The sequence below is a fragment of the Uloborus diversus genome, chromosome 8, assembly GCF_026930045.1.
Source record: "Uloborus diversus isolate 005 chromosome 8, Udiv.v.3.1, whole genome shotgun sequence".
Lineage (NCBI taxonomy): Eukaryota > Metazoa > Arthropoda > Arachnida > Araneae > Uloboridae > Uloborus > Uloborus diversus.
The window spans coordinates 28491659-28503812 of NC_072738.1; the positions used below are offsets into that span (position 1 = coordinate 28491659).

A 12154-nucleotide genomic window follows, 5' to 3' on the forward strand; every position below is an offset into this window, starting at 1 on the left:
CGTCCAAATCATCATCAGGATGCTCCCTAAATGATCTATTGATGGTGGGCCCACGCTTGCAGTTGGAATTGTATCCCATTCTACTTCGATTCAGAACATTTCCAGTTGCAGTCTGTGCCGATGTGGAGAAAATGTTTCGATAAATAAGGGTACATCCTGAAGACGTAGATTGGCAGAGAATTTTGTGGAGAAGTAATTTAGAAGAACCGGTAAAAGAATACAGATTGCTCACGGTAACGTATGGAACTGCAAGTGCGCCATTTCTCTCCACGAGAAAAATACATCAGCTTGCCTTTGACGAGAAGGATAGCTATCCCCTTACTTCAAACGCTACATTGAATCATTTTTACGTTGATGACCTTTTAAGTGGTGCGTCATCGGAAGAAGAAGCATCTGAGCTTGTGAAGCAGTTAAAGACTATGATGGCAAAGGGAGGATTTAATCTTCGTAAGTTTAAATCTAATAACACCAACGTGATTAAAGAATTCCTAGATGAAGAAGAGGCTGCAAACTTAGAAACTGAAGTTAAGGCTCTTGGTATCCAGTGGTGTCCAAAAGCTGATTATTTTAGTTTTAGCATTGAGTCTGTGAAACAAAAGCTAGAATACTCCAAGAGGGAAATACTGTCTGAGATTTCCCGTGTATTTGATCCTTTGGGATTGCTTTCCCCTTGTGTAGTGTTTATGAAAGTGTTACTTCAAGAATTGTGGAAGTATAAGCTTTCTTGGGATCAAATCATTCCCGAAGAATTAAATAGGAATTGGATATCATTTTGTGAAGAACTGCATCTCCTTGAACAAATGAAAATTCCAAGATTAGTTCTAACTTCTTCGCATGCAGATATAGAGTTGCACGCATTTTGTGATGCTTCAGAAAAAGCGTACTGTGCAGCAATTTATGAGAGACGTTTATTACCGAATTCGGATTTTCGTGTGTCTTTGCTTACTGCGAAAACAAGGGTAGCACCGTTGAAAACTCAGTCTCTGCCTCGTTTGGAACTGTGCTCAGCATTGTTGCTAGCTGATTTGTTAGCTGCTGTTTTGAAAAATATTCAAGTTCCAGTTCAGAATACTGTAGCATGGACTGATTCCAAAATAACTCTCGCATGGCTTGCAACTGAACCATATAAATGGCAAGCATTTGTTGCAAACAGAGTGTCTAAAATTCAGACAACCATCCCATCAGTCAAGTGGTTTCACGTCCGTGGAACTGAAAATCCATCGGATCTAGGAACCAGAGGTTTACTTCCGTCTCAATTAATCAGCAATGACATGTGGTTACGAGGTCCAAACTGGTTAAGTCAACCTATGAGTAGTTTCATACCATTAGACGTTACAGAGACATATTCTCTTCCTGAATGTGCTGTAGAGAGAAGCAAAAAATCATCACGTGCGCATCTAAATTAAAATTTGTTCCTGAATTCGTGGCAAAAATATCTTCGTTTACAAAATTGATACGTGTTTGTGCATGGGTTTTGAGATATTTGAACAATAGCTGTTCCAGTCGTACCAAAATCTCTGGTTGTTTGACATCCAAAGAACTTCATAACTCAGTGCTTTGTGTGGTGCGAACAATTCAAGAAAATGAGTTCACGTCCGAGAGAAAATTGCTAACTAAAGGAATGCCATTACCGCGTAATAGTAAATTGCTTCCTCTAAATGTGTTTCTTGACTCTGACGGCATTCTTCGTGTAGGAGGCAGACTTTCCAAACATCAATCCTTATCGTACGATCAAAAGCATCCCATACTGTTACCGAAAAATCATAGCTTTACAGAGAAGGTCATAGATTACTATCACGCAACTTATATCCATGCTGGACCGCAGCAAACGTTGTCTTTAATAAGACAAAAATTCTGGTTTGTTGATGGTAGATCAGTTGTTAGAAAACAACTTAAGAAATGCTTCAAGTGCTTCAAGTTGAGTTTGAAATCGGCTCCTCAAGTTATGGGAGATCTTCCGGCGTCAAGAATTGAGCAAACTCGTCCCTTTGAAATTGTTGGAATTGATTTTGCTGGACCCTTTTACACAAAATGTGCTCATAAAAGATCAGTTACCAAGTTTAAGTCTTACATTTGTCTTTTCATTTGTTCAGCAACCAAGGCAGTACACCTAGAACTTGTCTCAGAATTATCGACTGCTGCATTTCTAGCAACATTGCGCAGATTTATATCCAGAAGAGGATGTCCAAGTAAAATATTATCAGATAATGGATCAAATTTCAAGGGAACTTCAAGAGTTCTTAAAAGGTTATACCAATTGTGCCGTGAAGCAGAAGTGCAAGATTTCAGTTCAATGAAAGGAATAGAATGGTCTTTCATTCCTCCATATGCACCTCATTTCGGAGGACTGTGGGAAGCTGCTATTAAAAGTACTAAACAATTGCTAGTGAAAGTGTCCGGTTCTGCGCTTCTCAACTTTGAGGAGTTTTACACGCTCCTTCTTCAAATAGAGGCCTGCCTCAACTCCAGACCTCTTACAGCATTATCATCCGACCCATCTGACCTCAGTGCCCTGACTCCAGCTCATTTTCTTGTTGGGGGTCCCATTCACCAATTTCCTGAGCCAAGTACTTCATCTAGAGCTTCTTCTCTCTCTGAGAGATGGAAGCTCATTCAGAGACTTCGCCTGGATTTCTGGAACCACTGGTCAAGAGATTATCTTCATACTCTTCAACCTCGCTCCAAGTGGTGGAAGGAGCAGCCAAATTTGAAGGTTGGGGACATTGTTCTAGTTCACAGAGAAAATGCCGCGCCACTAGAGTGGACTCTTGGTCGGATTGTTGAACTTTTTCCCGGAACTGATGGAAGCGTCCGAGTAGTGACTGTGTATACTAAATACGTACATTTTAAAAGAGGCATAAATAAGGTTTATTTACTTCCAATTTCAACTTAACTATTTATTTATTTAAATTTTCTTGTTGTAGTTTGTAATTCAGTTGTTGCCATTTATTATTTCTAAAAAAATTTATTGCATTAAAAAAAAAATATGTTGAAATCTAATGAGATTTCAAGGGGAGCGGTATGTTTGGTACTTCCTCCAAAAAATGTTACCTCGTAAAAAGTTTAATTTTTTAATTGTTTTCTATGGCAACAGTTTTGATAATTGTTGTGTTCTTTCTTTTTTCTTCTTGCAAAAGTGTTTTTGCATCTAATGAAGTAGTGGCTTCATGCGTTGTTTATTTTGAAGTAGTGGCTTCATATATATTATTAGAAGTTAATTAGGAGTAGTGGCTCCGACTAATAAAGTGTGTTGATTTAACTTTTATACAGTCCACATTGTGTTTTGCAAGTATATTCATTTCGAACCAGAACGTAACACTAAGTTATTACTGTGAACTTATCTAAGTTTTCTAAGCAGGGAAACTTTTCTAAATTATCAGAAACATTCCCGGTAAATTTCAGGAAAGTTACAAACTTTTAGCGAGAAACTTTCCTATTTTTAGCCAAGTACGTCCTAGGAACACTTTAGCACCCACGTTGTAAATTATTTTTCTGAATTTTATTTATTTATTTGTTTTTATTTTTTCTTAAGTAAAAGAAGGAAGTTATTTTAGGAAGGAAATTAAACTCAAATAATATAGTTTGAAATATTTAAAAGAATAAAAACTATTGCGAGTTGGTGTAAGAGAACAGCAAAGAAAGGATAATCCTTTAAAAGTAATAGTATTAAGCCACGTTGCCAATCCTGGTATGGTATTCTATACGCGTGTAAGGACTGTTAAGCGAATATTACCAATTAGAAGATAAGTTTTGTCTGCGCTATTGGCTCAGGGTGATGATTTTTTTGATACATTGCAAAAAACATACATGATCTGTAATGTGTTTTTAAAAGATCCCAAACAACAATACGAAATGCTAAAGAAAAAAAAATTTTTTTTTCTTTTTGTTAATGAAACTTACCATTTTAGCGCGTCACGTTAAAATTAATTTAAACAAACTTTATGTTACTTTCTGCTGTTGCTATAGTTTTTTATGATATGTTACATAAGAAAAATGATATTCATACTAATTTTTTTCCCCCAGAACATCAAGAATCAAATAATGACTACAAATGTATGGGTTGAACAGGTAAGCATTTTTACTTCTATTTGTCCCTTTCTAATACTTAAAGAGAAAAAGAATTATTGTTTTAGTGTCACGAAAGTTTTAATTTTGAAAAATATTTACATTATCTGGGTCCGGTAAGCTAGCGAATACTTGCTTTGTTTAGTAAGTCTACAGTTTTAAATGATTGAAATACACTATTACATTTCGTTTGGGTAGCGTTTCTGAAATTTAAATTTAAGTCTATACTTTTATCCAGCATTTACTTAGCAATCTTTGCAATGGCAAGAGCTGGTAAGTGGGGATTATTTTCAATCATAGGTACAGTGGTGGTTAAAAATATTGCATCACCCGCGCCGCAAAGGAGAGGAATATCATCCCGACTGCATTCAACACACAGTCAAGCATCCCGTATCCCAGATGATTTGGGGCTGTATTTCTGATCAAGGAGTTGGTGGGCTTCACTTCGTGCAAGGAACAGTAAACGCTCAGGTGTATATTGACATTTTGGAGGAGAAATCGCTTCCTACGATCCAGAATCACTTTACTTCAGTTCCAAACGTCATTTTCCAGGATGATTCTGCTCCGTGCCATAGGGCAAAACTGGTGAGCAACAATTTAAAAACTTTTATCTTGCCGTTAGACTTAAATTGACATGGGGTTGAGTAATATTTTTTCTCTAAACTCACGCGCAGGTACAGAAACAGAAAAATGAGTATGGGATCAGCAGTTTGCCTGGGCACGGAAACAGCCCCGATCTGCGTAAACAATTGTCGGATTCCTGCTGTTAAATGTTTATTTTAGAAGTTTTGCAGAATGTCACCTACATTCATCGTTAATCGGTCGACCAAAACTTCTCACACAATCCCATTGTTGTGAAAATGCGAGGGTGATGCAATTTTTTTTTACCAACACTGTATGATGTAAATTTATTTATCACTGAACTCGGTGGCAGTTTCTTTAAAAGCATAGCAGTGGTGTCGGAAGAAAAAAATAACCGACTCTTGCGTCGTCTTCAACTTCTGAAATTTTAGAGCCTTTGACTCCTGCTCCTTTTCCCAAAAATCCGTGTAACTCTGACTGTTTACCCCGAGCAGAGTTGTAGGGGCCATTCATTAATTACGTTAAGATGATTTTCGCAATTTTTGACCCCTTTCCCCCCATGTAAGGGTGCATAAGATTTTTCACCCCCCCCCCCGTGCTATTCTTACGTAAGATTACATTTCGTTTTCGAAAATAATAAAATAAGTAAAATCCACGAATCTTGTATCACTGGAATCGTTATTAATTACACTATAATTAACTTAAACCTCATTGTATCAAGAAATATTAACTAAAAAGTTTAAATCTAGACTAACTGTTTTTTTCGAAATTTTTTTTTTTTGTATATGATGCGATACTAATTAAAAATAAAACATGCCATACATAGTGCGATTTTTTCATTTTATTTTACACCATTCATTCTTTGTAAAACAAATAAAAAATAGCTCATCCTAATAAGTCTTTTATCCTCCAAACCACTTCACTGCGTGGTTTCTAATGTAAAATATCGACTTAAAAATATTACGTAAGAATGGGTTTGGACCCCCCTCCCCCCAAGTAAGGGTATGTTGAAATTTTTACAACCACCCTCTCCCTCGGGGCCCTTACGTAATTAATTAATGGCCCCTAGACACGGCGGAAAAGTGACTGACTTGAACTTCAAATCTTGGCATTTTAAAACCTGAGATTCCCGACTCCAACTCCATGACTCCAAAATTTAATCCGACATCGCAGTGTTGATTGAAAGTCTTGCAAAAGAGAGATCACCTGCTCTTAAATGTGGGAAATTTAAATGGCTTCTCGTATAATATTTTACAAGTGCTTATTCTTTCCATTTGAGTATCTAAACGATAGCTGCTCGTTCTAACGCCCAGTTTTAAAACATTTTTTCTCTTGTTTAAAAGAAAAATAAAATTCTGTTATATTTCGATGCTACTTACTCTTTCTCATTCCGATTACTTTTTGTGTTCACGTGAATGTTATAAAACTTTACCATTTCTTTGAAATCCTGGTATCTATCATTTTATAATGGAAAAGAAGAACTTTATTGTAAAGGACTTGATGTAATCAAGTTAGCAATTTGTTTCTAAATTGTAATACTTAACTAAAAATTGTACCGATCCAACTACATAATATTCAGTTAAGATACTTTGTTAAAACACATATAAGGCAGGTACTGGAAGTCTACAAGGACTCAAAGACTGATTGACCATCTTAGTTTCTTACTTTTTGAGCAATCACAATTGCTTATTGCTTTCATTTGACAGTTTTTGGCGTCCTATCATTTTATTTTCCCACCGCCACCCTCCGCACCATCACCGTCGACCGGCTCCTCACGATGCTGCTCCTATAGCGAAAGCCGTCTCCAGGTTGCATCCATGTCCTACACACACACGCATACATACACAACTACACACACACACGCACACATACACACACACGCACACTACGCACACATACACATACACACATACACAAACACATACACACACAACTACACACACACGCACACATACACACACACACGCACACTACACACACATACACCTACACACACATACACAAACACATACACACACGCATACATACAGACACCTACACACATACACACAACTACCCACACATTCATGCCTGCACACAGACACAAACACACATGCCTACACATACATACACATACCCCCTACACACAAACACACATACCCCCCAAACACAAACACACACGCCTACATACACACACTCGTGATTGCGAAAAACATTATTTGAATTCAAGGTGTCAAAATTCAAATTTTTTTTTTCTACATTTTATCCCTTTGCATTTTGTATTTTTACAATTTTAAATTTTATATTTTATATGTTATTTCTTTGCATTTTATATTTTTACAATTTTTCAATTTGACATTTTACATTTCATCCTTTAGCGTTTTATGTTTTTACAATTTTTTAATTTAACATTTTATCTTTTTGCATTTTATATTTTTACAATTTTTCAATTTTTCAATTTTACATTTTAAATTTCTCTTCATTTTTTACCTGTTATATTTTACATTTTTATCGTTTACCTTTTGTATTTTGCCTTGTTGCATTTTTTCATTTTACTCCTTCTTCATATGTTAGTGCTGAGTGCACTATCTATGAGCACTATAGTCAATGAATCCTATGTTCAAATGCTACTAATTTAAAAAAGGTTTTTAAAAAATAAAATAATTTAAAAAAATTAAAAATTGGTTTATGAAGTAATCTTAGTTATGATTTGGTATTTTTCAGGAATGGAACGACTATAAACTTCGCTGGGAGCCGGAGGAATACGGAGGAGTTTCGAAGCTTCACGTGCCTGCTGAGCAAATCTGGCTTCCAGATATAGTGCTCTACAATAAGTAAGAAACAGTTTCTAATCCACAAAAAAATCCAACTCGTTTCATCTATCAGTAGTTTTAAAAATTATTCAAAAACTGTCTGATTTTTCTTTAATGCTGTCTAATTACTTTTATTAAATTTGAATTTCAAATGTTCTTACCTTATTTATCGAGGGTGTAATTTATTAATGATGCGTTAGCAGCAATTGCTAGTGGAAAATCTTTGTGGTGGAGCTTCTTCGATGATCCTCTGTTCTTCCTAATTTACTTAACACGCTTTCGTGTCGCCAACTGCTCTCTGCTTGTCATTCATTTATTCCATTTTCTGAAACAACTGCCATAGAGACCTTGATTAGTTGTTTGCAATGTTCCGTGAAATTAAACTCATTGAAAAAAAGATAAAGCAAAAGGAATTATCTGGTTTAAACCCTTTCCTAGAAAGCACTTGCCTTTTAAATCATATTGCCAATCTCGTTATTGTACAGTAAACAAGAGTGACGGCTGCTATGTGACCAACTCTCCCTTCTTTCCTCCAAAAGTTACTTCTTTTTTTCAAAAGTCACTCTAATAATAGTAAGTAGTTTATTGAGACCTCAATCCCCGCGCAAACATGTTGCAAATCGTAAGTCATTATAAGTCAGTATTTGAGAATTTTAAAAATCGACGCGTAACATAACGCATATCGATGTTCACTAATATTGCTAATGGATGTTAAAAATCACTAAAAAATTTCAGACACGTTACTGAATACTTCCGTGTTACGTTTCCTGATTTTAATGGTTTTCATCCACTTCCTGGAAATATCAAGTATCATTGTCAAAAAGTTTCCTGAATGGCTGCAAGTTGCAGGAACGCAGACTCCTCTCTGTTGTAAAAAATATTTGTAGATCCCAGTTTAAAGATTAACTGAGAGTATTTATAAGGTGTATCGACTTTAATTTCATTTAGTTACGGCTCGTCCTGACTGATTAAGCTCCCAAGGGAGAGTGAATAAGTCTTTGGACTACCGAGCCTTGCAAGAAGTGCAATTCTGGCTTAATACTGCTTCTGGAGCTGTTATGTTATTCCTACCTCAGATTCCTTTGAATTCTAGAGGCACGACTGGCTCTAAACGTGAAGGTTTCAGGATAATTTCAAGTAGGTTATTCAGTTTAAGGGGAAAACTTTCCTGGTTTTTGCGAGATATATTACTGGCTGAAAATGGGCACAACAGCTGCCTATTATTTTCCAGAAACGTTTCTGAATCGCTTTTACAGTGATTGACACTTTAGAATATTGCATATCGACGTCTGCTAATATCGAATTTTTTTTTCTTTTCAGCGCTGATGGAAACTATGAAGTAACCATAATGACTAAAGCAATTCTACATTTTGACGGTCAAGTCATTTGGAAGCCTCCAGCGATTTACAAAAGCTCCTGCGGCATTGACGTGGAATACTTCCCATTTGACGAGCAAACCTGTTTCATGAAATTTGGTTCCTGGACATACGATGGATACACAGTATGTATTTAATTTTAAACAAGAAGCACAATTTATATCTAGAGGGAGTGCGTACATTATGGAGTTGCCGGTAATATGGCATATGGTTTCTCCTTCGATAAATTTCACGAGTCCATCAATTTCGTTCAGTCAGAAACAGCGGATTTACCACATCACAAACATCGCAATTGTGTGTGTGTGTGGGGGGGGGATCACGATCATAGGGACCCCGAACAGGATTCAAAACTTCCTATGTAAAATGTTAAACTTGGTTCTTTTATAGAACCCCCCTCCCTTTTTGAAAAAGAAAAGAAAAAAAAAACTGCATCTTCTAAAAGTGCGCACGTGTTGACGTTGTGTACAAAACTTTTTGAGTCTAGGATAAAAATGGAAAAGTAATAACGTTAAAATCTGAAGTAGTTTTTATTTATTATATTTTTAAGTGAAATTTTGTGTATCAATGTAAGGCTTAATAAACACCCTGTATGCCGTCTCCGAAAATCATTTGAAATAGTGTGGAAAACTTATTGTTGGTTCTTTGTAATCTCCTGTTGTTTGCATTACACTACTCTACACCTAAGTTCCCCGCGTACCTATACCTATCATTTGGATAGTGCCCCGTCTATCAAGATGAGGTTAACAGTTGAATAGGTCAATTTAGCCGCAGTTTTAGTTATTAAAGCACTTGTTACAGAGAGTGCGTATTAAGAAAAGTTAGTGGTAATACATTATGTTTGTTTACAATTTTTCATTTTCAAACATTTTACGAACAAAAAAATCCATAAATTTTTTTACCGTATTCAAATTTTTTTCACAGAACTTTTGTTTTTCTCAAAATAAAATTTTTCTAAAATTTTGAAGTGCAATTTTTACTAACTTTTCGAAGCATCATTGATCTTAACTTACTTTAAATATCTGGAAAAAATTTTTTTATTACATGATTATATAACATGTTTGAGACGCATGAAGTCAATCAATTACAGTAACTAAATCAAATTAATTAAAAAATTACTAAACATACAACCAGTAAAACCCAGCTCACTGTGCAGGCATTGCGTTCTTGTAATAGACGTAATCTGTATGAAAAGTTAGGTATAGGCGTTTTAGTTATCTAGTTTTTCAATAGATGGCAACAATGAACTCATTTTTACCTTATATACAGTTAAAGCAGCGCTAACTATTGAGTAACTAGGTAACTAATGAGGTAGATAGCTTGCATCCTCATTATAATAGTTGTTCTGATCCGAAATACTAGTGGCACAACCATTCTATACTTCTATGCTCAAACATTTCAGGTTGATCTCAAGCACAAATACCAGACAGCTGACTCTAACAAGATCCCTATGGGAATTGACCTAAGCGAATTCTACCTTAGCGTGGAGTGGGACATCATGGCGGTTCCAGCAGTTCGAACTGAAAAATTCTACAGCTGTTGCGAGGAGCCTTACCCCGACATCACCTTCAACATCACCTTGAGGAGGAAGACCCTCTTCTACACCGTCAACCTCATCATCCCCTGCGTCTTCATATCGTTCTTGTCAGTGTTAGTCTTCTACCTGCCCTCCCATTCGGGCGAAAAGGTCAGCCTGTCCATATCCATCGTGCTGTCCCTGGGAGTGTTCTTTCTACTGCTGTCCGAAATCATTCCACCTACATCCCTGACAGTGCCCCTGCTGGGAAAGTACCTGCTCTTCACGATGATACTGGTGTCCTTTTCCGTGTTTGTCACGATTGCAGTACTCAACGTGAATTTCAGGTAATGTGAAAATTTTTCATTTTATATACACTGTTCAAAAAAATTAGAAACACATGGTTTCAATAAATTGAGAAAAATGTTTTTCCGGAAACTAACTTCCAATAAGGCCTCAATGTTTTCAGAAAACATGAGAATAAAAAGTAAACTTTGGAAGCAAATCAACGTTTCTGTCGTCGAAAAGTAGAAAAAGGATACAAATGCAGAAATCGCGATTTGATAGAAGCTCATTTTTTCACTGAGCGGTAAAATTCAACCGTTCCTTTTTTTTTTTTTTTCGATTGAAAAATGCCACGACACTAACTTACCGGGTTCCATGGCTTGACGTTTATCGGCGGACTGGAATCGGGGCAAACTCAAAGAACTGTACCAGACGATGTTGGAGATACATAACTTCATGTTCGTTTCACTGTTCTAGAGGAGTAAAGTTCCTAGTCAAATGTTTTCTGCTTCTTTTTTGCTGCATCGCATCTTAATAATCAGGTATATTCCCTTTTATGCCTTTGCAAGGCTGCCTCACAACGTTTTCTTCACTTTTGTGTGATTGCTCCGTGCTCCCCTAATTGTTTTGAGCAGTGTAACGTGCACTTGAATAATTATGGCTCTAAGTGCCTAGAGTGTACAACGAATATTTTGCATTCGGTCAATTTCATTTTAATAAACTCATCAATAAATTCAACCTACCAAAAAATTCAGCCTACTAAGACGCCAAACACATTAGTTCCATGTTTCAATGTATGAACTTTGAAGAATATGGACTCTACTTCAATATAGTGCAATTAACTTTAGAATATTTCCAAAAGCAATTAAAAAAAAAATAAAAAAACTTCAGGCTCGTATACGGGAGTATCTCTTCAGATACGTCTACGCTGTAAAAACGATTCAGAAACGTTCCTGGAAAATAATAGGTAGCTGATGTGTCCAATTTCAACTAGTAACATATCTTTCAAAAACCAGGAACGTTTTCCAATAAAAGTCAGTAACCTTTCTGAAATATTGGAAATCTCTGCTGTTAAAGCCAGTCGTGAATATTTTTGAACAATTAAATAGGTGTAATGTAATTGATTAGAACCTTCCTGATTTACCAAGAAAGCTCCAGAAGTATTTGCGCAACCATGGCCAAAGCTACGCGAAAACTGCAAGCAAGAACCAAGCATATCCATTGCCTGCAATTCCTGCCTCGCAAAAGTGCAGCTATCCAATCGACTTATTTGCTTCCATTGGGAGCTTAGTCAATCCGGCTGGGCCGTAATCAAACTAAAGACGATACACTCAATAAACACGCTCAGTCAATCTTAAAACTGATAGCAAAAATATTTTTCACACCAGTGCAAAGTCTGCTTTCATGCATCTTTTAGCAATTCGGGAAACATTTTTGCTAAGATACTTCATTTTGCGGGCAATAGGTGAAAACCTCTGAAATCCCGAAACGTTCCACGGAAATAATCAGTAACGTTTCGGAATTTTTTTACAGTGTATTAC

General features: G+C 36.3%; 1 protein-coding gene across 1 annotated transcript in view; it reads left to right on the plus strand.

The window, feature by feature from the left end:
- Positions 1–12154, plus strand: part of LOC129227474 (acetylcholine receptor subunit alpha-like 1) — a 77189-nt gene that overhangs the window by 38844 nt on the left and 26191 nt on the right. The window contains exons 2-5 of the mRNA XM_054862042.1: positions 4024–4068; positions 7351–7460; positions 8760–8940; positions 10215–10675. Coding sequence (XP_054718017.1) covers positions 4024–4068; positions 7351–7460; positions 8760–8940; positions 10215–10675 — 797 coding nt within the window. The remainder of the gene's footprint in view (positions 1–4023; positions 4069–7350; positions 7461–8759; positions 8941–10214; positions 10676–12154) is intronic.